The 22189-nt window shown below is 43.1% G+C and overlaps 1 protein-coding gene across 6 annotated transcripts in view; it reads left to right on the top strand.

The window, feature by feature from the left end:
* slc44a5b (solute carrier family 44 member 5b) overlaps nt 1–21519 on the top strand; it is a 43143-nt gene extending 21624 nt beyond the window's left edge. Inside the window, exons 3-24 of one of the 6 annotated variants that reach the window (XM_076278295.1) lie at nt 198–271; nt 4679–4763; nt 6684–6768; nt 8313–8441; nt 9448–9508; nt 9823–9946; nt 10969–10992; nt 11471–11503; nt 12711–12794; nt 13184–13296; nt 13758–13889; nt 14328–14427; nt 14796–14888; nt 15014–15101; nt 15444–15706; nt 16352–16446; nt 16570–16673; nt 16946–17019; nt 17152–17222; nt 17416–17504; nt 17612–17696; nt 19978–21519. In XM_076278295.1, coding sequence (XP_076134410.1) covers nt 198–271; nt 4679–4763; nt 6684–6768; nt 8313–8441; nt 9448–9508; nt 9823–9946; nt 10969–10992; nt 11471–11503; nt 12711–12794; nt 13184–13296; nt 13758–13889; nt 14328–14427; nt 14796–14888; nt 15014–15101; nt 15444–15706; nt 16352–16446; nt 16570–16673; nt 16946–17019; nt 17152–17222; nt 17416–17504; nt 17612–17696; nt 19978–20093 — 2122 coding nt within the window. In that variant the 3' untranslated portion in view covers nt 20094–21519. Of the gene's footprint in view, nt 1–197; nt 272–4678; nt 4764–6683; nt 6769–8312; nt 8442–9447; nt 9509–9822; nt 9947–10968; nt 10993–11470; nt 11504–12710; nt 12795–13183; nt 13297–13757; nt 13890–14327; nt 14428–14795; nt 14889–15013; nt 15102–15443; nt 15707–16351; nt 16447–16569; nt 16674–16945; nt 17020–17151; nt 17223–17415; nt 17505–17611; nt 17697–18126; nt 18373–19977 lie in introns of those variants that run through there. The other 5 variants (XM_076278296.1, XM_076278297.1, XM_076278298.1 and 2 more) reach the window with 5 other exon arrangements.
* Nucleotides 21520–22189: the final 670 nt, after the last annotated feature.

A 22189-nucleotide genomic window follows, 5' to 3' on the forward strand; every position in this document is an offset into this window, starting at 1 on the left:
ATCCGAAGCCACCAAACCAGATTCACACAGTGTTTGGTTTGTTTTGATGGAGCGTAGAGACTCCAGAGACTCTAATAGATGTGAGACTTCAGACCTCCTTTTTCACATTATCTCTCTCTCTCTCCCCTCCCTCCCTCTCTCTTTCTCCCCTCCCTCCCTCCCTCTTTCTCTCTCTCTCCTCTGCTGTCTTTCTCCAGGAGCTGCACAGACGTCCTGTGTTGTGTGATCTTCATCATCGTTATCCTCGGCTACATCGCGCTGGGAACTGTGGGTAAGTGCTGCTCGAGTGGCTCCCTGCTTGTGACATCATCAGAGCCACTTGCATAACAACTTCAGATTGAAACCAATTCACCGAACCAACCAGAAACTATTCAGAACCAGAATGGATAGCCAGATGCATTTTAGAGTCCCCTGGCAAACACTTCAGAGTATGCCACTTTCTAAGGCCTGTTTTACACGGCATAGCTTGCATTATGTGAATGTGAAGGCTGTGAAGGGTCTTGATTTTCATTTATTTTCAGGATCAGCTAAAGCCGCACCTGGGACACACTTATTATGTAGTCAGTGTGAATGCTCTAAACTGTCAACTTTGGAGAAAAATTGTTTCACAGCCATCGTGCACATGCAATGCATCCAGGAAAAAATAGGCCTCACAATCTCTTATCAACCATAACTGACAGGCCAAGCCACCACTGGCTATAATAATTGTGAATTATACAGAACAGCAGTATTAATAGTACATTTCCTATTCAAAGACATGTGCTTAACATAAATAAAAGCAAAAGGAGCATCCAAAAGAAAATTAAAAGATGAAAATAGTAATTAAATACTCTCACACTCTCTCCCCATGAAGGTTGCAGTGCAGGCTGCAGTGCAGTGTGTGCCCTGCGTTTGCACTGAGTGAGAAATATGACAACGTGTGACACATACAGTCAGCCCCAAACACCAGTCGGAGAAGCAATTACCTCTAATCCTTTCCTTTATCTTCCCAGTGTTGAGCAATGGCCGCCTATATTCAATCATGACTCAGTGTGTTTCCGAGCTCATTCCTGCCACACATTCGTCAGTTCTCTCCGAGCGTGTAATAAGGGGAATAATTCTTTTTTAGGGTGAGGGGGGGTGGGGTGGAATTGTTATTGGTAATAAGCAGGTCTAGGGGAGGGTGGCGCACACAAAGAAAATCTAAATAGCAGCCGGGACTGCACCAGAGCTGAGCCAGAGTAGAGCCATATCTGGACGTGCTCCATGGTCGACTGTTATTAGGGGAAATGTTGGGTGTGTGGGTAAATGTGTGGGTAAGCAAAGAGGAAAATGGTGGGCAGACAAAAGATTGAAAGGCACATAATGGACCAACAGAAGGTGCTGATGGGGAAAAAATGGTTTGAATAATGGCGTCTTCTTTGGAATGCACTGCAGCTTCTACATCTGCAGCTTCTTATTTAGTCACACTTAACTTGGACAATCCGCCCACAGACAGATGCTCAGATTATCAACAAATATCTGTTCACTCTCTGTTCACTAACATGTACAGTATGGTTAAGGTTGGGAGTTTGATTTGTTAAAGGTGATGTTCAGTAATTGTTCAACAACAATTTTACACACTGAAATTGAATCTTAACAGATGATGTGCTCATCTACACTATCCAAGTGAAGTCTTGTGGAGGTGGTATGCTCCTCTGTGCACATTTGCGCGCATGCCGCTTTGATGACGCAATTCTCATCACGCGCCGTCTGTGCGGGACACAGACCCAGGACTATACCAGGCCTATTACTTTTCTCTCTCCTAAATAAATGACTAGATGCGCTTTTCTTTTCATAGCCTAATGATCATGATATACAAGGTTATATAGAAAAGAGAGGAGCAGTGTTTGCTTTGACAGCGGCTGCATTGTGACTTCCCTTTTCAGCGTGACTGAATAAGCTGATGTTCAGGTGTTGTGTGGAACACCCTTATTCACAGCAGCCTGCCTATGCAGAGCTGCAATCTTTCTCTCAGCTCACCTCTGAGAAACATCACAGAGAGAGCCCCCCCACGCTTGAAGCATCTCCAATCCGTGCTCCGTGACCACGCCTGTGATTGCATGAGGCAGACTGTGGGAGTGGAAGAAACAGGCTCCTTCTTCTGCCAGCCAGACGCCCAGGCAGGTTTTACGGAGAGGGTCACGTCCACACAGATGAGTGGGTGTCAGGAATGCTTATATTCCGAGACTTTGGCTCATGCTTTGTGCCGAGATTTGTCTGTGCTTTTTTTTTCTCCTTTTCTCACTTTTTCGTCTCAGGGTTAATCTGTGTCTCCCACGGACCGGAGTGACCTGCAGTGACCAGCTCTCTCTCGCCCTCTCTCTCTCTCTGTCTGAGGCACTCGAGACAGCCAGCGGCCACTGAAACAATACCACAATACCAGTCACATGACTCACTTAGCTCAGCTCTGTGGGGTTCGTTTGGGCACACACATACACACACACATTTGCTGATCTTTTTCTCTCACCATAAACAAAGTGTCTCTCATACACACACACACATTTGTTGCTCTTTTTCTTTCTCATACGCAGAGTGTCTTCTCATACACACACACACACACACACACACACACACACACACACACACACACAAACTTCTCTCTCACTTTCTCTCTTTCTTTCTAGGAGTAAAACAGAATGAGATCATCGGCGAGATCATCTCACTGTGTACTCTGTCTGGAAGGCATCCCTTGGCAGTAGTCTCACGTCCCATGCCAAGGGTGGACTTTGTTGTCCAATTACTTTAAGAGAGAGGGAGAGAGAGAGAGAGAAGGAGGGCTGTTTTGGGTAGTAGAGAATGGAGATGATTTTAAATGGTTGTGGGCCTGGCTTTGATTAAGTGAAGATGGATTTTCTTTGTCCAAACCTCATTTTTTAAATTGTTTTTCCACCCTCCCAAGGCAAAGGGTGAGCCGATCATGACCCGTTCGCTCAGTCAGCGGGAGAGAGGTTAAGTGCGTAAGAGGTTTTGATGACAAAGCTTATTAAGGTGACTGCGCTGAGAGCACAGCCTTAAGAGAGGTTGATGCATCTCCTCTTCAGTTCGATGATTTAGTTCAGATTTGTTTTTGCTCAGCCTTCTATGGAAATCAACACAGTCCAACCTCATTGGCAGTGTTGAGTCAGTTGAAGCTTGGTTTGTGTTCATCATTGTCTGCCCATTTTGTTGGGTTATGTGTGGGCTGTATATATATATATATATAACTTTATTTACAGACTCAATGTCCAGATAAAAACCACACGCAACATAAAGGGTACATACACACACATACACATAAATAGAGCGTGTCTTATTGCCCCTGTAATATAATTTACATATGTAAGTCGCTTTGGATAAAAGTTAAGTTAAATTAATAAATGTTAATGTAAATGTTTAAACATGTTGATATCAAAGATTTATTTATGTGTTGAGTGATGATTCATATTGTTAAACTAGCGTCTCAGCTTTTAGATCTAACTCGCATGAATCACATAGTTTACATGAAAGGCCAATATTGAGAGGAAAAGAGAAATCTTCAAAAGGGTCGACGATGAGTGAATCTTATCGGGAATGTGCACATGGGAATGATATTAAGCAGCAGAATAAGAACACCTGCACGACACCACTACTTTTGAACATTTATTCATATTGCAAAGAGCAAAAAGAGACTCTGTCACTTAAGGGCGTGTGTGCGTGTGTGTGTGTGTGTGTGTGTGTGTGTGCGTGTGTGTGTTGGGGTGGGGGGCACAAAGGAAGACTGAGATAAAAACATTTCGATGTTGCAAGTTGGGAAGTGAATAGAGATAAGAACTCCAGACTCACTGAAGAACTTGACCACAGAGGGTGTGTGGAACTGCATTAGTCTGGGTCAAACAGAGGACAAAGACCCACACAGAATCACAGGATTCAAAGAAGCTCCAAAAATCAGTTTTAATTACAGAAAAAAACATAAAGGTTCTACTAAGATGAATGCCAAGGACCAGAAAAGTTTTTAGGGAATGGACAGAGTGGTACATGTTGATATGTTTAGACCTGAAGCGACGATCACAGTGGCAGAAGGTTCTCGGCACCTAATTCTTATTAAGGCTATGACTCAACCCATACCCTTGCTAGACTTGGCTAACCTTCACTCTCATCTAGAGGACTAAACATAGCAAAGTCTTTAGAGTCAAATCAAGACAATGACTAAAATAAAGCCCTGTTGTTGTGACCCAGCCCCAGCAGGAGACAGACAGCAATGAGTAATCGCCCCATTAAAGGAATGCCTCTGCACTGCAGGAAGAAAAACATGAAAAACTGCACAAAAAAACTTCATAACACTGACATTCATTAAGATAAGTAGATATCAGCCAACTTAGTAGAAACCAGTGACTGACTGTCTATTGACATATCCGGTGCCTATACTCTAGCAGCACATAGCTAATCATGCCAGGCATCAAGGTACAATGAAAGGAAGTTAGCCACGGAATGCTCTGCTCTATCGCAAACTACAGTAGAGAGCCCTGGTTCCTGATTTCCTTACCAGGCTGCAAATAAGCCATTGTTATCAAAAATGTAATACCGGTATATTATGAAATTATTTTTGCCCAGGCAATCTAAAAGTAATGTAATTCAGAGGCTTTGCATCACGTTGCCTAGTGATGAAAAATGTAAATAACCCGTTCCCCTCTCCTTCCAGCCTGGATTCACGGTGACCCCAGGAAGGTGGTGTATCCCACAGACAGCCACGGACAGTTCTGTGGCCAACAGGGCACTCCCAATGCGTAAGTACCACCACCAGGCTGTACTGGGATCAGTACTCCCCTGTAAAGAAACTATCCTCTCAAAGAAACCTGTGTCACTTACAGTGACCATCAGTTGCTAAAATAGAATTCTGAAACTGGTATAGCTGGATGGCAACGGTAATATTTTTACACCACAAAAGCTGCTTATCTAACCAAATGTTAAGATCACAAAACCTAGTTGGTAATGTTTTTAGTATAAAGAGACTTACTTAGGGCTTTCTTTCTAAATTTAATAAGAGTTTGACTTATTTTAAGACGTCTCATCACGAAAACCAGCAAATTTGTCTTAAAAACAAGCAAATTTGTCTGCCAGTCCCTTAAAGGATCAGTATGTAGGAAATAATGGAAAATAAATTGTAACCATTCCAAAAATGATCACCATATGTTGTCAGAGAGTAAGGAAACACGATGAATTGAAGTAATGGCTTATTTGACAACATAACCCGTAAAACCCTGTAAAACCTGTCTTGATGTGACACTTTAAAATAAGTAAGATTTGTATTAAATTAAGTCAAAATGATCTTACGAGAGAGAGCTAGGTAAGTCTCTTTATGCTAAAAACAATACCAACTAGATGTTTTTATCATAATATAAAATTAATCGACTGGAGCACTGGGTCAGTTTTTCAGGTACTGTCATAAAATGGCTAAAATCTTACTTACAAGGCAGGAGCTACTTTGTAGCCATAGAAAATTTCACCTCAAAACCAGCAACCCTGAATTGTGGTGTTCCTCAGGGATCGATCCTAGGCCCCTTATTGTTTAATCTTTACATGCTCCCATATGGAAGCATATGTGTAGCTTAATTCAAATGAGAATGCTACACAATCTCCAATATGCAATTCAAAAAGACATTACATTATGCAATTGCCAATTCATTATGTAATTTAATATTGCAATTTGCAATAATTTCCAACAAATTGTATTTTAATTTGCAAAGTGACAATGCAATCCTAAAATCAATTTGAATAATTTTGGTTAAAAAATAAAATAAACATGGATTGAATTGCATTCCATTTTGCCATGGTACGTCAGCAGGATAGACTACGGAAATGCCCTTTTAACTGGGATTTCCAAAAAAACTATAAAGCAATTACAAACTATACAAAATGCAGCTGCTAGAGTGCTAACTAGGACTAAAAGAAATGAGCACATCACCCCTATCCTGAGGTCCTTACAATGGCTTCCTGTCATCTATAGAATTGATTTTAAAGTTTTACTTCTTGTTTTTAAAGCACTAAATGGCATTGGACCAAAATATATACATGACATGTTCATCCAGATCACTGAGGTCTCAAAACAAAAATCTTTTGGTTCAAACAACTGCCAAAACAAAACGTGGTGAGTCAGCCTTTAGTGTTTATGCAGCTAAACTATGGAACAAACTACCAGAAGAGATTAAAAATGCTCCCACAGTTTCTATTTTTAAATTAAAACTAAAGACCACACTCTTCAGTGATGCATATCATTAACATTGCTAATGTTTTCCTTTTAGTATGTATATATTTATTTTATTTTTTATCTTCTTATCTTTTTATATTTTTTTATGTTTTATCTTTTTATCTATTTCTCTCTCCTTGTTCTTTTTTAATACATATGTGGTTTTATGGAATGTCTTATTGCTGTGATGTACTTTTTTACTATAAACCACTGTTGTCTCTTCTCTGTAAAGCACATTGAACTGCTTGATGTATGAAATGCGCTATACAAATAAAATTGCCTTGCCTTGCCTTGCCTAATAAATATATAATATATTATAATATTTTTTTGCTGTTTATCAGTCAGAACTACCTAATGAAATGTTATGGGCTTGTAATCCCATACAGACATGTCAGGAACAACTCAAATGGAAAATGATGTCAGTGTTTTTATGGTCCTTTGTTCTTCTCTTTGTCCACAGAAACAAAGCCATATTATTTTACTTCAACATTTTACATTGTGCCAATCCAGCAGTTTTGATAAACCTGCAATGTCCAACAACTCAGGTGAGTGAGGCGCTTGCGGTTTGGTTTCCAGTCACGATTTCACATTTTCTGAAAAGACACCATTTCCTCAAAACCATCGAAAGCCTCACAGAAATCAATCCCCCCTCCCCATTTGTAGTCCGTACAAACCTCTGACTTCAACAAAATCACGCACTCCATTCATTCAAAGAGAGGTTCTCTCTCCATCTGAATTCAACCATTGCTCTGAGAAAAGCTATCCGACTCAGAGACTACACTCACTACCTCATTACACAGTGAATGGGCACAGGAGCCTGTTGGTGCTTTCTAAACAGATTTGGTGTGCTGGCCTTTATAGTTTTGGGAAATGAGCCTTGCTTTCCGTCGGTAATGCACTGCTCTGTAAGCATCAGAGAAAACGCATTACAGTAACACTACAAAGGCACAACTATAAAACTGGCCACTGCACAGAATCTGAACTGATATGCACTGTCAGAGCAGTCTATACACTATGCAAGTATGCAGGTAAAAAGCCAAATCAATGCAATGCTGTTTTATAGCAAATTATACATGCGGTTCTGTGATCATGAAGTTCTGAATCATCTGTTGCATTTCTTCTTAATATATCTGAGGTTAATCTAAGATATGATGGCTTAGGGACCAGGGATATAGTCTGTTGACGTTTACATGAAAGCTTAATCATTTTTGCCTTTTCTGTGCTGAATAGTGATCATTGAGCGTTGTAGCGTTGAAGAGTAAATTGTTCTATTGAAAGCCTAAGTGTAACGGTATTGCTGGGAGTTTGGACCTAAATGCAGGACAAGACAAGGCAAACTTGGAAACAGAGGAATCTTTACTTACAAAGAACCACACACACAAACCGTACTGCGTGTAACACACGATAAAGACTGAGGAAAGGCAGAGGGTTTAAATACACAGGGGCCAACAGGGTAACAAGAGACAGGTAAACTTAACAAGTGATTAACAGGACTAATGATCAGGGACAGGTGAGGGGTGGAGACACAGGTATGAGGAACACAAGGCACATGACTAGGATAAAGAAAGGAGCATAGATATTAGAAAGCTAGATACCTCATTGGGCTCCAGAACGTACGTAAATAGCGACGCCATATTGGTGGGGGCAACAATCACTGGAGGCCAATGGAGGAGCATGTGACTGGAGGACAGGAGGACAGGTGTCTCTGATTGCCGGCAAGTGTTGCCCATAGACAATAAAGGTGTTGCCCCCAGTAATATGGCAGCCGCGTTTACGATGCCACCTAATGGAACTTGACGGACAATGTGGTATCTAGCTTTCTAATATCTATGGAAAGGAGCACATGGCACAAGACACAGGAGGTAAACAAATGTGACAGGAAGTGACATGAGTATACTACAAACAGGAAAACAGAACTAAGGCAAGACCCTTACATTAAGTAATGATTTGTTTTTGTTTTGCTCATCAAATCTGTGTAACTGTTTAAGTGGCTGTGCTAAAACTGTGTATATTATATGAAATTGAATATGCATGCATGAAAGTATTTCAGTGTTTACAAATTCTTTCTTCTCTCTATCTGTCTCACCAGCTGTGTGTGTCCAAGTGCCCAGACAGGTTTGCCACCTACCTAGACATGCAATACAACTACAGATACAACAAGAGCTACTGGGAATACTATCGACAGTTTTGCAAGCCAGGCTTTGACAATCCGTGGAAGGTACTTTCTTTTCATCTTCAACATCATCAAACACAGTTCACACCTGTGAATGTATAATCAACCGAGAATTGACAAGGTCTATCTGACTAAATAACACACTTTACACACTGATTTACAAATGCTAACAACAGCAACATTCAGCTGTGATATTGCCAAGTTTTAGCAAGTTCCATGATCGCTTTTGAGAAAACATCCTTGACCACAAATAACCATTGTACTATGCAAATTATTTTCACATTATTTTATTTGAATATATAATTAGAGTATTATTACAATAACGCAGTAGTGGCGATGATGCACAAGGACAGACCAAGTAGGGAGTGTAGGGAAGCATACGTGACATCAGCCAGTGTGGCAGAGCTGGCACACATCGGCAAGAGACACCAACGCCATCCTGTCGTTAGCGCCCGGGCGACGAGTGCTGCGCTGGCCGGTAGCACACCAACGTAAACGCTGACGGCCTGCTTCTGCTGAGTCACCACACCTCGCCACTCTTCCCACATGCCAATGCAAGGCCACATTTAGAACAGCACGCAAGAGCTTTCACACACACACACACACACACACACATCCATACACACACACACACACACACACACACAAACATACATATAAGTATACACACTTAAAAACACACACACACACAGTCACACATACGCAGGCACACACACACACACACACACACACACACTCACACACACACACACATACATGAATGTACACACTTACACACACACTCTCTCTCTCATGCATACAGACACGCACACACAAACACACACACATAAGAATATACACACTTTCACACACACACACACACGCACACACACTCATGCGTACGCACGTACATGTGTGCACTGTGACAGAATCCCTTACCACTTTAAAAACCATCAGTCATCTTCCTCATGTCTGGCTGTTGAGCGCAGAGCTCAGATGGGCCCTGTCATTCTGCTACACTGTGTCTACATGACGTCTCATTTTGTTTCGTTGTCTGTCTCCCCTTCTGCAGTCCGTTGCACAGGTCTTACGAGACGAGGACTGCCCATCCATGATTGTGCCCAGCAGACCTTGTAAGTGTGTCCACAGGTGACGCTTTTCCGCATAGTACACAGTACACTTTATTTTACCATTTCAAATACAGCGTGAAATGAACTCACAAAGAGTTTGATGAAATGCTCTTAAGATTGGATTTGATCCCACTTCAGTGTTAAGGTTGCTCTACAAACTGAGGCCTGAACACTTCAAAGTAAAGATTTATGACTTTGGCTTGATGATGCTCTTAAATATTTTTGTGTAATGAAGTATGTTCACTCTATGGAATAGACCTATGCAGAGTGAGATTACAGCCTGATGACTAACTGACTTCCTCCATCTTGTATTTCAGTCCTGCAGAGGTGCTTCCCTGACTTCATCACCAGAAATGGCACCTTAACTGTCGCCAACAAAACTGACTTCAAAGATGGCTTAGGTAAAACCAGGAGCGTGACTGATCTTAGAGACGCTGCAAAGTAAGTCCCGATCCACTCAGTGCTTCGAAGTGACTGTTAAACCCTGTTTACAAATCCAGTTTATGCCTTTTCATTCTCAGGGCTCCTGAGCTTGGGAATTTGAGGACAGTTTGAAATAATCACAAAAGCTTTCATGAACTTCCTTCTGAGCTACACCTCAGCTGAATGTCCTTGGCTCTTTGTAAAGTTTAACACAGCAAATTGTGATGGCCATTCATTTCACCAAGAACCATTTTTATGAAAGGTTTCTCTAACTCTCTGTGTGAGTGCCCACCCAGGGGATAGTAGAGGAGAGGAGAGGAGAGAAATGGAGATGAGAGGAGAGGACATGAGAGGAAAGAGAAGAGAAAATGAGAGGAGAGGAGAGGACAGGAGAATGGAGGAGAGGATAGTGGGGGAGAGAAGAGTAGAGAGGAGGAGAGTGGGGGAGAGGAGAGGAGAAGAAAGGAAAGTAGAAGAGAGGAGACAAGAGAAGATGAAAGAAGAGGGGAGGAGAGTGGAAGAGAGGAGAGGAGAATGAAGTGAGTGATGGGGCAGATATAAGAGTGGCCATTAGAGGGAAAGGGCCCCAGGGGAATGCCAAACACCTCCTCATTCCCAGGAGGCTGTGCAGCTTGCCCACACAATTAGGCAGTGCTTTTGTTGACATTTCAAACTTGTCCTGAAAGCCCCTCTCAATTTGTCATGGCATTAGACCGAACTAAATTGTAAATTGTGCATGTGTACTGTGTGTGTGTGTGTGTGTGTGTGTGTGTGTGTGTGTGTGTGTGTGTGTGTGTGTGTGTGTGTGTGTGTGAATGTGTATGTGTGTGTGTGTGTGTGTGTGTGTGTGTATGTGTGTGTGTGTGTGTGTGTGTGTGTGTGTGTGTGTTTGTTTGTTTGTGTTTGTGTGTGTATTTGAGAGAGTGTGTGTCCTAAAGCAGTAGTGCTGTACTTTAAGGAAAATCAATCGGAAGATGAATGTTAATTCATGTTGTGGTTTTCTGAAGCCACCATCTTAAGTTGATTATTTCTCCATTCAGGGAAGACTGGACAGCTCTTGCAGGGTAGGATATTGTGGTTTGTGGTTTAAACCAACAAGACTCTGGCATTGTCAGACTTTAACATTGCTTAATGGAATAATGCATGATTGCATGCATGTGCAACTGGCACTGAAGTCTCAGTCCTTAATGCTTCATTTGTGCAAAGGACTCACAATGACTTTGGGTATGCAAATCACAGTCAGTAATTACAGGCTACAATTTCATAACCAATGTCTCAATATGTTCTCTCAGTATGAAACCAAGGACAGACACAGTGCCACGAGATTACAAACAAGGACACACTAGAATGGCAAAGTTCCCTCCGCTGCAGATGTGATTAAACTATTCTGAATAACATGATGCTACCCAATGATTCAGTGAGATACAAGCACAGCATTTTCAGAATGAGCAGGGAGGGCAGCTATGATCTGAGGATTTTTTTTCATTTTTTTTCTTTATTTCTTTCTGTACGGAGTAACATTCACAATGTCTTCTTTTGTAGCCGAGTAACAGCCATTCAGCAAGGATCGGAAAGGTCTCTCATCATTTTTCTGGCCCCCACTCATGACCTTGTCCCAAGCCTCCTGCAGACTAACCTCCCTGCCCCCGTATAATCGACCATCTGCACCTGAGCACCTAGAAATCCTGCTACAACACACACACACACACACACACACACACACACACACACACACACACACACACACACACACACTTGTCCTTGAATTTGAGCTTCTTAGAAATCCACGCTGACAAAAGATTCTGTCTTCATATACACTGAAGCTCAGGTAGTGCTGTGAAGTTTTAACTCTTTCCAGACACACTCAAAGAAAACAGTTCACATAATATCCAATAAAATCCTCCAGTAATTGCACAGGCAATGTCATTTATAGTGAATGTGAGTAATATCATCAGAGTAATACCATTTGTTTTGTTGACTTTTAAGTTGGACATGATAAGAAGTAGCAGAAGCAGGAGCACAGGCAGCTATTCAGTCATGTCTCGAAAGTAGAAGTGGACTTCAGAGCGTTATTCCCACAGGATAAAGCGACTGACCGACCGACCGGCCGACCCACACACTCGCAGCTGTGCTTTAGAAACCATGTAGAGGCCATCCATCTAGTGAACCTCAGAGACACATTTCACCAATACTCCGGTTCTGATATCTATTACAGCTCTTTGTGACTAACAGAGCAGTGAGAGATATGTGATGCTCCCTCTTAATCCGCTGCCTGGGGCCTGGAGGACTCGGAACAAATGTTGTGGTTTGTCCGAGTGATAGCCATCAGAACCGAGTATCCAAGCTCATTCTTCTAGCCTTGGCTTTTTTCGCCCTTGTACACGTACATGCAACAACTCCACCGTAGTGATTGTGTTCATGTGCCCGGGGCTACCCAGTAGAAAAGCCGAAGGGATCTAGATGGCTAATCTCCGAACTCTCCGCTCTGTGTCCCTCTGTATAACACCTCTATGTTGACCGGACATACTGTAGTCTCCGTAGACCAGTAGTAACAGGCATTGGCTTTCCCTGATCACTGTGGTAGTAGCATTAACACTCACCCGTGTTGGTTTGATGACGGAGGCCCTGACTACTGAACGCCTGGTGGGCAGCCGGTAACGAGCCTCCTCATAACCTTCAGGGACTAACCCTGCGTGTGGCTTTGAGACAGAGAGAGAGAGAGTACTGTTATGAAACGCTTGATGCCATTGGCTGGTTCTGAATGATCCACACTGTGTTTCAGTGGCATCACCGCCCTGTTGGATGCCAAGGAGGTGGGCATCAAGATCTTCGAGGACTACGCAAGCTCCTGGTACTGGATTCTCATGTATGTACAGGTTTACTGTTCAGTGTTCACATATTGTTGATTACCTGGATAAAATGTTGATTTCTAGAAATAATTTAGTACAAAAGACTTGAGTTCAATTCTATTTCCAGAGGGACTTCTCTTTTAGATCAATAATAAACAGTTTGAAGTCTGTGTGTGCATGTCTGTGTTGTTGTGTGTATTTTTGTGTATTTGCCTGAATGAGTGTTTATCGTGTGTGTGTGTCTGTGTGTGTGTGTGTGTGTGTGTGTGTGTGTGTGTGTGTCTGCTTTGTGTCTGTTTGTGTCTTTGCGTTTTTTTTAGTGAGTGTTTATGTAGGTGTTTAAATGCTATTGAGCTCTTCCCTGTAACTAAGCCCATACCACCGTATGTGTCCCTGTGGTCTGCAGTGGTCTAGTCATAACCATGGTGGTCAGCCTGCTGTTTATCCTGTTGCTGCGGTTTACGGCCGGAGTGCTGCTGTGGCTTGTCATCTTCGGGGTCATTACGGCTGTGGGTTACGGTGGGTACATGCCACATTGTGCCATGTGATGCCATGCGATGCCATGTGATGCCATGTGTTTGAGCTCAGTGGGCCTAAACGCCCTCACACTGCCGCAGGAAACTGCTGCACTGAGCAGAAACTCACCGTCAGATAAAATCCTGAGGCTGCCTACACTCATTCATCGCATAGCAGAGAAACCAGTGTCTCTCTCTCACTCTCTTATCTCTCATCTCTCACTCTCTCATCCCTTTCTCTCTTCCTCCACCCTGTCTTTCCTGTCTCTCATGTATTTCGTCTCTATTGCTATTTCTATCTCTCTCTCTATGTCCCTCCTCACTTTGTCTCTCTTTCTCTCTCTCCCTTCATCTCTTGCCCTTCATCTTTCTTCATCCATCTCTCCACCCTCTCTCCCTCTCAATCTCTCTGACACTCTCTCTCTCTCTCTCTCTCTCTCTCTCTCTCTCTCTTCTCTCCCTCAGGAATCTGGCACTGTTACTGGGAGTACAGCGTGCTCCAGGGGAAGCCTGATGCTGATGTCACCATCTCAGACATTGGCTTCCAGACGGACTTCAGAGTCTACCTGCAGCTGAGCCAGACCTGGCTAATCTTCAGTAAGCAGAGCCGACCCTCAACCAACTGCACACACACACACACACACACACACACACACACACACACACACACAGCCTATTGGCCACTGTGCAGAAGTTTACAGTGTTGATGATAATAGACCTCATTAAGTTTCTCCCCCTTATGACCCTGAAATGGGACAGTAATCATTGCAAATCAATGTAGCTAAGCTCAGGAATCTAGTGAGGTCACTCTGTAATTGTTTATTGTGATTTAGTGATTCTTAGATTCTTACAGTCATGGCCTCTTCATTTTCCTTAAGATCAGGCTGATTAGTGGCAGATTAGTTGACCATAGTTTCAGGAGTCAAGTTGAGGCAATGTTCTATTAGTAATATAAAAGAAAGCATATTTGTGTGAGCTATGTCAATGCCCTGTAAAGTTGATCAGGTTTTGTGACAGTTTGTAATTGTGTTGCAGTGATCTCCTTGGCTGTGATCGAGGCAATCGTCATCTTAATGTTAATCTTCTTGCGGAGCAGAGTGCGTATTGCAATCGCCCTTCTGAAAGAGGGGAGCAAGTGAGTAAACCCAGACAGCACAACTCAGAGCACAGTGTCCAGTCTCAAAGGCTGATTGTCTCACGAAATTCCATTGAGCTGGACAGTTACTGCTGTACAGTGACTCTCTCTTTTTCTCTCTGTCTCTCTGTTTCTCACACTTTCTTTTTTTCTCTCCCTCTCTTTTTCTAACTTTCCCCCCTTCATCGCTTTCTGTCTCTTGCACTCCATCACTCTCTTTTTTTCTCACTCTCTCACCTCTCTCTAAATACTCTATCGCCTCCCTCTCATCACCACTGTTTTTCTCCTTCTTCCTCTCCCTCTCTCTCCCTCTCTCTTCCTCTTTCTCCATCCCTCTCCCTCCCTCTCTCTCACGCTCTTGTTCTCAGGGCCATTGGATACATCATGTCAACTCTGTTCTACCCCATCATCACCTTCTTCCTCCTGGCGGTCTGTATCGCCTACTGGGCTGTGACGGCCGTGTATCCTTTCTCCACAGTAAGGCCATTTGTGCCCCTGTTCTGAGATCTGCTCTGCTAATACTGTAAAATGGATCTCAGTGTCACAGTCTAAGCGAGCTGCTGTCCTTAACTGGAGCTATAATCAGCTTCTTGGCGTCGTCTGGTGATGCTGTGTATAAAGTCATGTCCACACAGCCCAAGTGCCAGTATGCCAATCTCACTTGTAACCCTGAGGTAAGCCATTGTGGATGTCTCATCTGCTTTATCACTTTGCTTACTTATTTTATCACCACAGTAGGAAATATAGTATAAAAGTGTCAGTGTAGTGCAAAGAAAGCTAACACTTACTCTTGACAGTTTATTAAGGTGTTATCATAGATCTCCTTTTTTGTGACATATGTAATTAATTAGAAGGGATTCTCCCCTAAATGTTATGGTGAGCATTAATACAACCCTCGCATATATAATTGCCAGAACTAAAGTGCCTATAAGAATGTGAATGTAACCTATGTTTGCTCATATGCATTTCTGGCATATATATTAGATTTATCATTTGTATTCATCATTTCGTCTCAGACCTTCAACAAGACGAACGTGACTAAGGTATGCCCGGGTGCCCAGTGTACGTTTGCGTTCTACGGCGGCGAGAGTGTGTACCACCGCTACATCTTCATCCTGCAGCTGGGCAACCTGCTGGTCTTCCTGTGGCTGGTCAACTTCACCATTGCCCTGGGCCAGTGCACCCTGGCCGGGGCTTTCGCCTCCTACTACTGGGCCCTCAAGAAGCCTGCAGACATCCCAGCGTGCCCGCTCTTCGCCTCTTTTGGCAGGGCTATAAGGTAGTCATCTGATCTAGTGTGAGAACTAAGCATAACTGAGCTTGTGTGTGTGTGTGTGTGTGTGTGTGTCTGATCCAGTAAGTTTTCTGGAGAGATAGTTCGATTTGGGCTGATGTGTGTGTGTGTGTCGATTTGGACATAAGAACACTTTCATGTTAAACAGGGATTTTTATCCCTTAGACTTATCACAAGCCCCCCAAGTTTTTTTTACTCTGAATAGGGCAAATGCCACTTCTGCCACTCTCTGAGCAGGTCTTATCGCATTCCCTCTACACTGTACCGGAGTTATGTTTTTTAATTTGTTGCAAAGACGCACATTTAGTATTGCGCTTCTCAACTGTAGGGGGACCCCAAGAGCAAATCTTCTTCAGTGCTGCTTTAACATAAGGTTGTCAAAGACATTTCTGCTTTCATTGATTGCCATGTTCAGTAGGAATGTTTTTCACTTTTTATGCAGTACCTGTGTCTCCATGCCTCACCATGGCTCACTGACATGATGTAGTCAAGGTGTTATGAAGTGAAATGAGACACACTATCAGCTATATGAGTTTCCTTAGTCCAGTCCTTCAACCATGGATTGGAATACCATCAAAAAAAAAAAAAAAACACAAACAGTCTCATGTATGTGGGTGCTGTGCTCTGCAGGTATCACACGGGTTCCCTTGCATTCGGTGCACTCATCCTCTCCATCGTCCAGTTCTTCCGCATCATCCTGGAATACCTGGACCACAAACTCAAAGGTACAGGGCACATCCCAAGGTCAACACACCACTGACCCCACCCTCACCACACTCATAATTGTGTCTGTCTGATGTGAGACCATGCTCACACCACCCCCCCCCCCCCTGCCCCTCTCGTCCCAGGTGCTCAGAATGTCTTCGCTCGCTTCCTGCTTTGCTGCCTGAAGTGCTGTTTCTGGTGCCTAGAGCACTTCATTAAGTTCATGAACAGAAACGCCTACATCATGGTGAGTGGCACCGTCACACTGTCGGACCCCAGGAAGAATAACTGGGATTTGTGCCCCAGCAAATGGGGATCTCATAAACAATACACTCAATCACAACCTGTGCACTGTGCACACAACACTTTATAATACTGTCATAAAAGAATACAGTACAATTTGATTGGAAATCACTGTTTGTACCAAATTGTTTCAGGATTTATGTAATGAGAGCCATAGCATTTAATAGCACTGTAATAAATGTATGTATATTGAATTGACTTGATTTCTTTCTATAGATTGCAATATATGGGAAAAACTTCTGCACCTCTGCAAAGGACGCCTTCTTCCTCCTCATGAGAAATGTTGTTCGGTGAGAAAGAAATTTTCACTCTCACACTGTGCTTGTGTGTGTATCGTTGTTCTTGTTTGTTTTGTGTGTTGTGTGTGTTTGCGAGACTGTGTTTAAAGTGAGACCACTGGACCATGCCTCTCTGTTCCATAGGGTGGCGGTCCTGGATAAGGTGACAGACTTTCTACTGTTCCTTGGAAAATTACTCATTTCAGGAAGTGTGGGTGAGTTGCTTTTTTATTATGATACATTTTATGTATGGTTGTCTGTGGTCAGCTATTTTAAGGATGGACGTGGCCACAGAACATGAAAGAAAGGCCCTAACCTGTTAAAAAAAATAATTAAATGTGAATTGCGTCTTCCAGGACTTTGCTGCCAGGTCACTGGTTCTCACACATTTTCCATAATATGTTCCAGGTGTATTGGCATTCTTCTTCTTCACGCGCAAGATACCAGTCATCCAGGAGGAAGTGCCATCGTTGAATTATTATTGGGTACCTCTGCTGGTGAGTCAGGGAACTGCAGTGAGTTCAGTGGTAGCAGGGTAAGGTGATCCAGATGTGTTTTGGATTTGTTGTGACTGACATACTGTTTCCTCTTATGTTGTACACAGACTGTGATATTTGGATCCTACTTGGTGGCGCATGGCTTCTTTAATGTCTATGCCATGTGTGTGGATACACTGTTCCTCTGTTTCTGTGAGTATTTTACTGCAGTTTTATTGTTGTCTCTTTTTGTACTGAACACTGTAACATTTTGGAAACATTCCCTCTTTTTCTCTCTGATTTCTTTGGTTTGATTATCTGCTCTTTTAAGCGTCTTTGGGCATGATTTGACTAATGTAACATTTTTTAATTATTTAATGAAACTAAAATACTTTTTCCTTGCGTGACCCTCTTAAACTTGACGCTAACTGGTTTCTCACATTTCCCACTATCCCCTGTCCCTTTCTGTTTTGCCTTTTCTTTTCTTCTCTCTCCCTCTCTGCTATCCCTCCTGCTTTCTCTCTCTCTCTCTCTCTCTCTCTCTTCTATCTCTCTGCTTTCTGATGATGCTTCCCTGCCACCCGCCGTCCTCCACCTCCTCCTCTTCCTCCTCCTCCCGCTCTGCTGGCCGGTCGTCCACCAGGCGAAGACCTGGAGCGGAACGACGGCTCTCCCGGCAAGCCTTACTTCATGTCCCCCGGTTTGCACAAAATCCTGCGGAGGGCAGACCAGCCTGGCAAGCAGTACGCCGGGTCCTGAGGACCCTGGTGGAAAACAGACCAGGGGTGTGGGACCCAGCTACCCATTTGGCTGGACAGTAAAGCATGCTAGACTAGTGGCTTTATGTGACTCGTAGTCTGGGGGGGGTGGTGGGGTGGTGGGGGGTGGTCGGCAGAGGTGTGGAGACAGCACCCCCACTCCCCCCCTCCTCCTCCTCCATGGCCCCTCTCAGTGGCTGTTGTCAACCAGGGCGGACTTTCAGTTCTCCTCCATGCCCCCTGTTGCCATGGCGCTGACCTCAGACCTCCTACTTTCTGTCACCTGCCGCTCTGCTTCTGTCTGCCGCCTCCTCATCGCTGCCTTACCCACCAAGCAACAGCGACGTCTCCCGATACGCGGCACAGTGTAGTCTACATCATTGTTACCAGATAGGTCGCCGGAGCGTAGGGAGGGTGAAGGTCTTTATAATCCATTTGTATTGGAGAAGAAAGAGTCGACTTTTTGAGATTTGCTTGCACGGCCGCTTCATAAAGCAGTCACCATGCAGTCACGAATGATTTCCTTTCGCTTTGGTTTGCGCCTGATACAACATTGCTTAGGTTTTTTCTTTTGTTTTTTCTTCTGCAGTACACACTTTGTATAATTTTTTTCCTGACTTTGTAAATGACTCTCAAGTGTTGCTTATGGTCCAGAATGTTGCTATTTCTCACTCACCCACAGACGTGAGGCTGGATTTACGTAACCAGCGCTCCGCTCCACTCCACTCGGCTAGGCGGCAGCGCCCACGTGCATCTCCCTCTCACAAACACATGTGCTCTTTCGCAGACATCCTCACTGGTCCAAACTGTCCAAAATGCCTGGAGCTTCACACTAGCATACATACTCACACAAACACACACCGGGGTCTCTCACACACACACACACAAAAACACACATTGGGCTCACAAACACACACCCGGCTCACACTCAAACACACACATACACACACACACACACACATACACACTGGGCTCAAAAACACATACTCACACTCACACATGCGTGATCGCGGCACACAAACATGCACACACGCACACACTGGGTTCACACATGCTGAAGGCAAATGTCAGGGAGCCAATGGGATCTCATCCTGTCGTTCGATCTTGAGAAGGAGATTTTGAATCGAGCCTGTGGATTTTTCAGGAACTCTTGATTGCAGTCTCTGGTACATGTGCCTAGTTTAAACTGAGGAGTTACTGCTTTTGTTTTTCTCTTTTTGTTTTTAAAATCTAACTCTTTTTCAAATACAATTTCTATAAGGATGTAAAAGCCATTTTTGGTAATTTTGTATTGCGTGGTACAGGGATAGTGCTGCCTTTTTAATACCAGGTGATACATCTGTTTCTGGGGAGGGGAGTGCGTAAATGTTTTCTATGAGAAACCTTTTACATAAAATCAATCTATCCGTGACAATGTGATTTTTCCCTCTAAATAAATTTGAATGTTTCAAACAAAAAGCTTTTTCTTTCCCGCTAACCTTTGCCTGCCACTTTCCTTTGCCATCCTTAAAATATACTGCATTTTCTGAATCATTGCACCGTTGGTATGTTGACAAACAATGAATTTATTTTTCACTCACAGACACAGGCTGTGTTGTTTTCTAAAATAACAAGCCATCATGATGTCCAACAGAGGAACACAGTGTGGGTCATAGCTCATGATCGCACCCTTGTGGTGATTCTGCTCATTACAAGGGCCTCTGGCCGTTCTGACAAGCTCTCTTTCTTGTTCTCAGTGGTCGACCTGGAGAGGAACAACGGTTCCGCGGCTCGACCTTACTACATGAGCAGCGAGCTGCGCAACATCCTCAACAAGAAGAATGTCAAGAGGCGGCCGACTAAGAAGAAGTGATGCCGTCCATCACACGGAGAGAGAGAGACAGAGAGAGAGAGAGAGAGGGCTCTAAAACCTCGTCCACAGATCTGTGGCACTGGCCTGCAGTTGTCTCAGCCACACTGAGACGTGTTTTTGCAAACATAGACGTGTGCAATGAGGAAATGAAGGAAGAGGAAACCAGATAGGGAGGGAAAGAGTTTACAAATTGGTGTTATGCCAAAGCTCATTCCTCTACAAAACAAACCAGAGAAAAAAAGTTTAACTCTCCTTTAAAGGGAACACACTGAAAGGGAAATCTATTTAAAGTTAACCTGCCATGTCTGTTAAGCACTCGTTTTGTAAATACATGTGTGTTTTTTACAACATATCCGGGATGTACACATACACGCCACTATCTTTTTGGCGTAAAGTATCTTTAAACTGTAATGTTATAATGCAGTTCATTTGAATGTAACAGACTGAGATATTTTTACTGTCCAACAGTGATGTTGAAGAGAGCCATACTTTGTCCACTAGATGGAGTTGTAGCACAAGCATACACATGGTTGAATGCATGACTGACTGAAGGTGTGTGTGTGTGTGTGTGTGTGTGTGCACATGTGCAAGGTGAGTGTGTATATGTGCGTGAGTGAGAGAGCTGATTGTGCATTTGTACCACGTTAATTAATCCTAGCACATAAGTGCACACATGTCTCCCATCCATTTGATTTCACTTACAGTAGGTGGAGTGTTAATATTCCTCTCATATTGAGATTAGTATTGATGACACAGTGGTCTTTCCTTTTCCACTTCTTCCTCTAAACCAAGACAATAATTGAAGCCCTGTGAAGTATGCTTTACTCTTAAGGGCTGTTACTTAAATTACTACATTGTATGAGTTTCTGCCATGCAGAGTTATAGGTTAGTTAAGCACTCTATTTTTCCTTTAAGTCCGTAAATCAGTGACTAACAGTAGATTGAACAAAATTGTAATTGAGAAGGCTTTGGACCATTTTAAAGTTGTTTTGCACAGTTCCATGTAACATGATTGCTAAACCCATGATTGCATACTTTAAGACACACTTCAGAGTGTTTATGATCATTTCAGTGTGTCAGTTTGCAGGTGATCAGCTTTGATGCTCATAATTAATAGTGCCATGGGGCGATGACCCATCAGTCCAGTGGGCTGCTGGTCCTATGCCCACCCCTGGATACGTCTCGCTCACTTGTGTAGGTATCCAAACATACTTTCCATCCAGTTAATGTGTGGTAAAAGGGTGGGGGGGTCACTGAAATTCTATGTGTGTCTCCTGAACATAAGTACTTTGTGTTGTTCCCCTGTTTTGTCCATTATCAAAACCAATGTCAGTGCCAAAGTTGTGAGAATAGGAAGCTGACTTAATTTTTATATAAAATATTAGTCAATTAATGTTTTGTTTTAAATAAACATTGCATAATAACATGTATGATGTGTCCATTTTTTATCACCTCCATGCCGTTTGTAAACACTACTAGGCAGAGGTAAGATATTCAATAAAGAATTATCAAATATCAAAAACAGGCTTCGTTTTTAGCATCGGTTTGTGAAAAGCTTATGTCAAGAAGATAGGGAAGATGTATATTTGTTATTCTTCATGCCGTGCCCTGCCTGCCTTTCAGTTGAATTCTTTCGCCTCACCACAGACAGCAAGCAGACACAAGTCAGACATGTTTAAAGCCGCTGTGGTGAGCCAAGGCTGGTGCTTCTCCACCTCTAACACGTTTACACTCCAACTCAGATAGTCAACATCTGCAATTCAAATAAAAAAAATGTACCCCCTTGTTTCATTACGCAATTATGCAACATGCTTTTCTCGTACCACCCTCATAACATGTACTTTTTAAACAATGTACTTTTTGCACTCTATATGAACTGCACACAAGCTACAGATTCACCCATAATGTACCAAACATAAAAGGAAGATTATGCCGAGTTGTAGTTAAATAGATAACTCCGCCATGGCAGATCCAAGCTAGATATGGGTGGGATCTTTCCCACAACTCCTGCTTAGATAAAGCAGCATTGCATTGTACTGTATTTTGTACAAATAGCATAGTTCATCTTCAGCAACACTAGCAGCCTATATTAGAGT

This window comes from Alosa pseudoharengus, unplaced genomic scaffold, assembly GCF_046254945.1.
Source record: "Alosa pseudoharengus isolate Yale_2024_CS ecotype anadromous, Long Island Sound unplaced genomic scaffold, YU_APseudo_1.1 YU_APseudo_1.1_scf_11, whole genome shotgun sequence".
Taxonomy (NCBI): Eukaryota; Metazoa; Chordata; class Actinopteri; order Clupeiformes; family Clupeidae; genus Alosa; species Alosa pseudoharengus.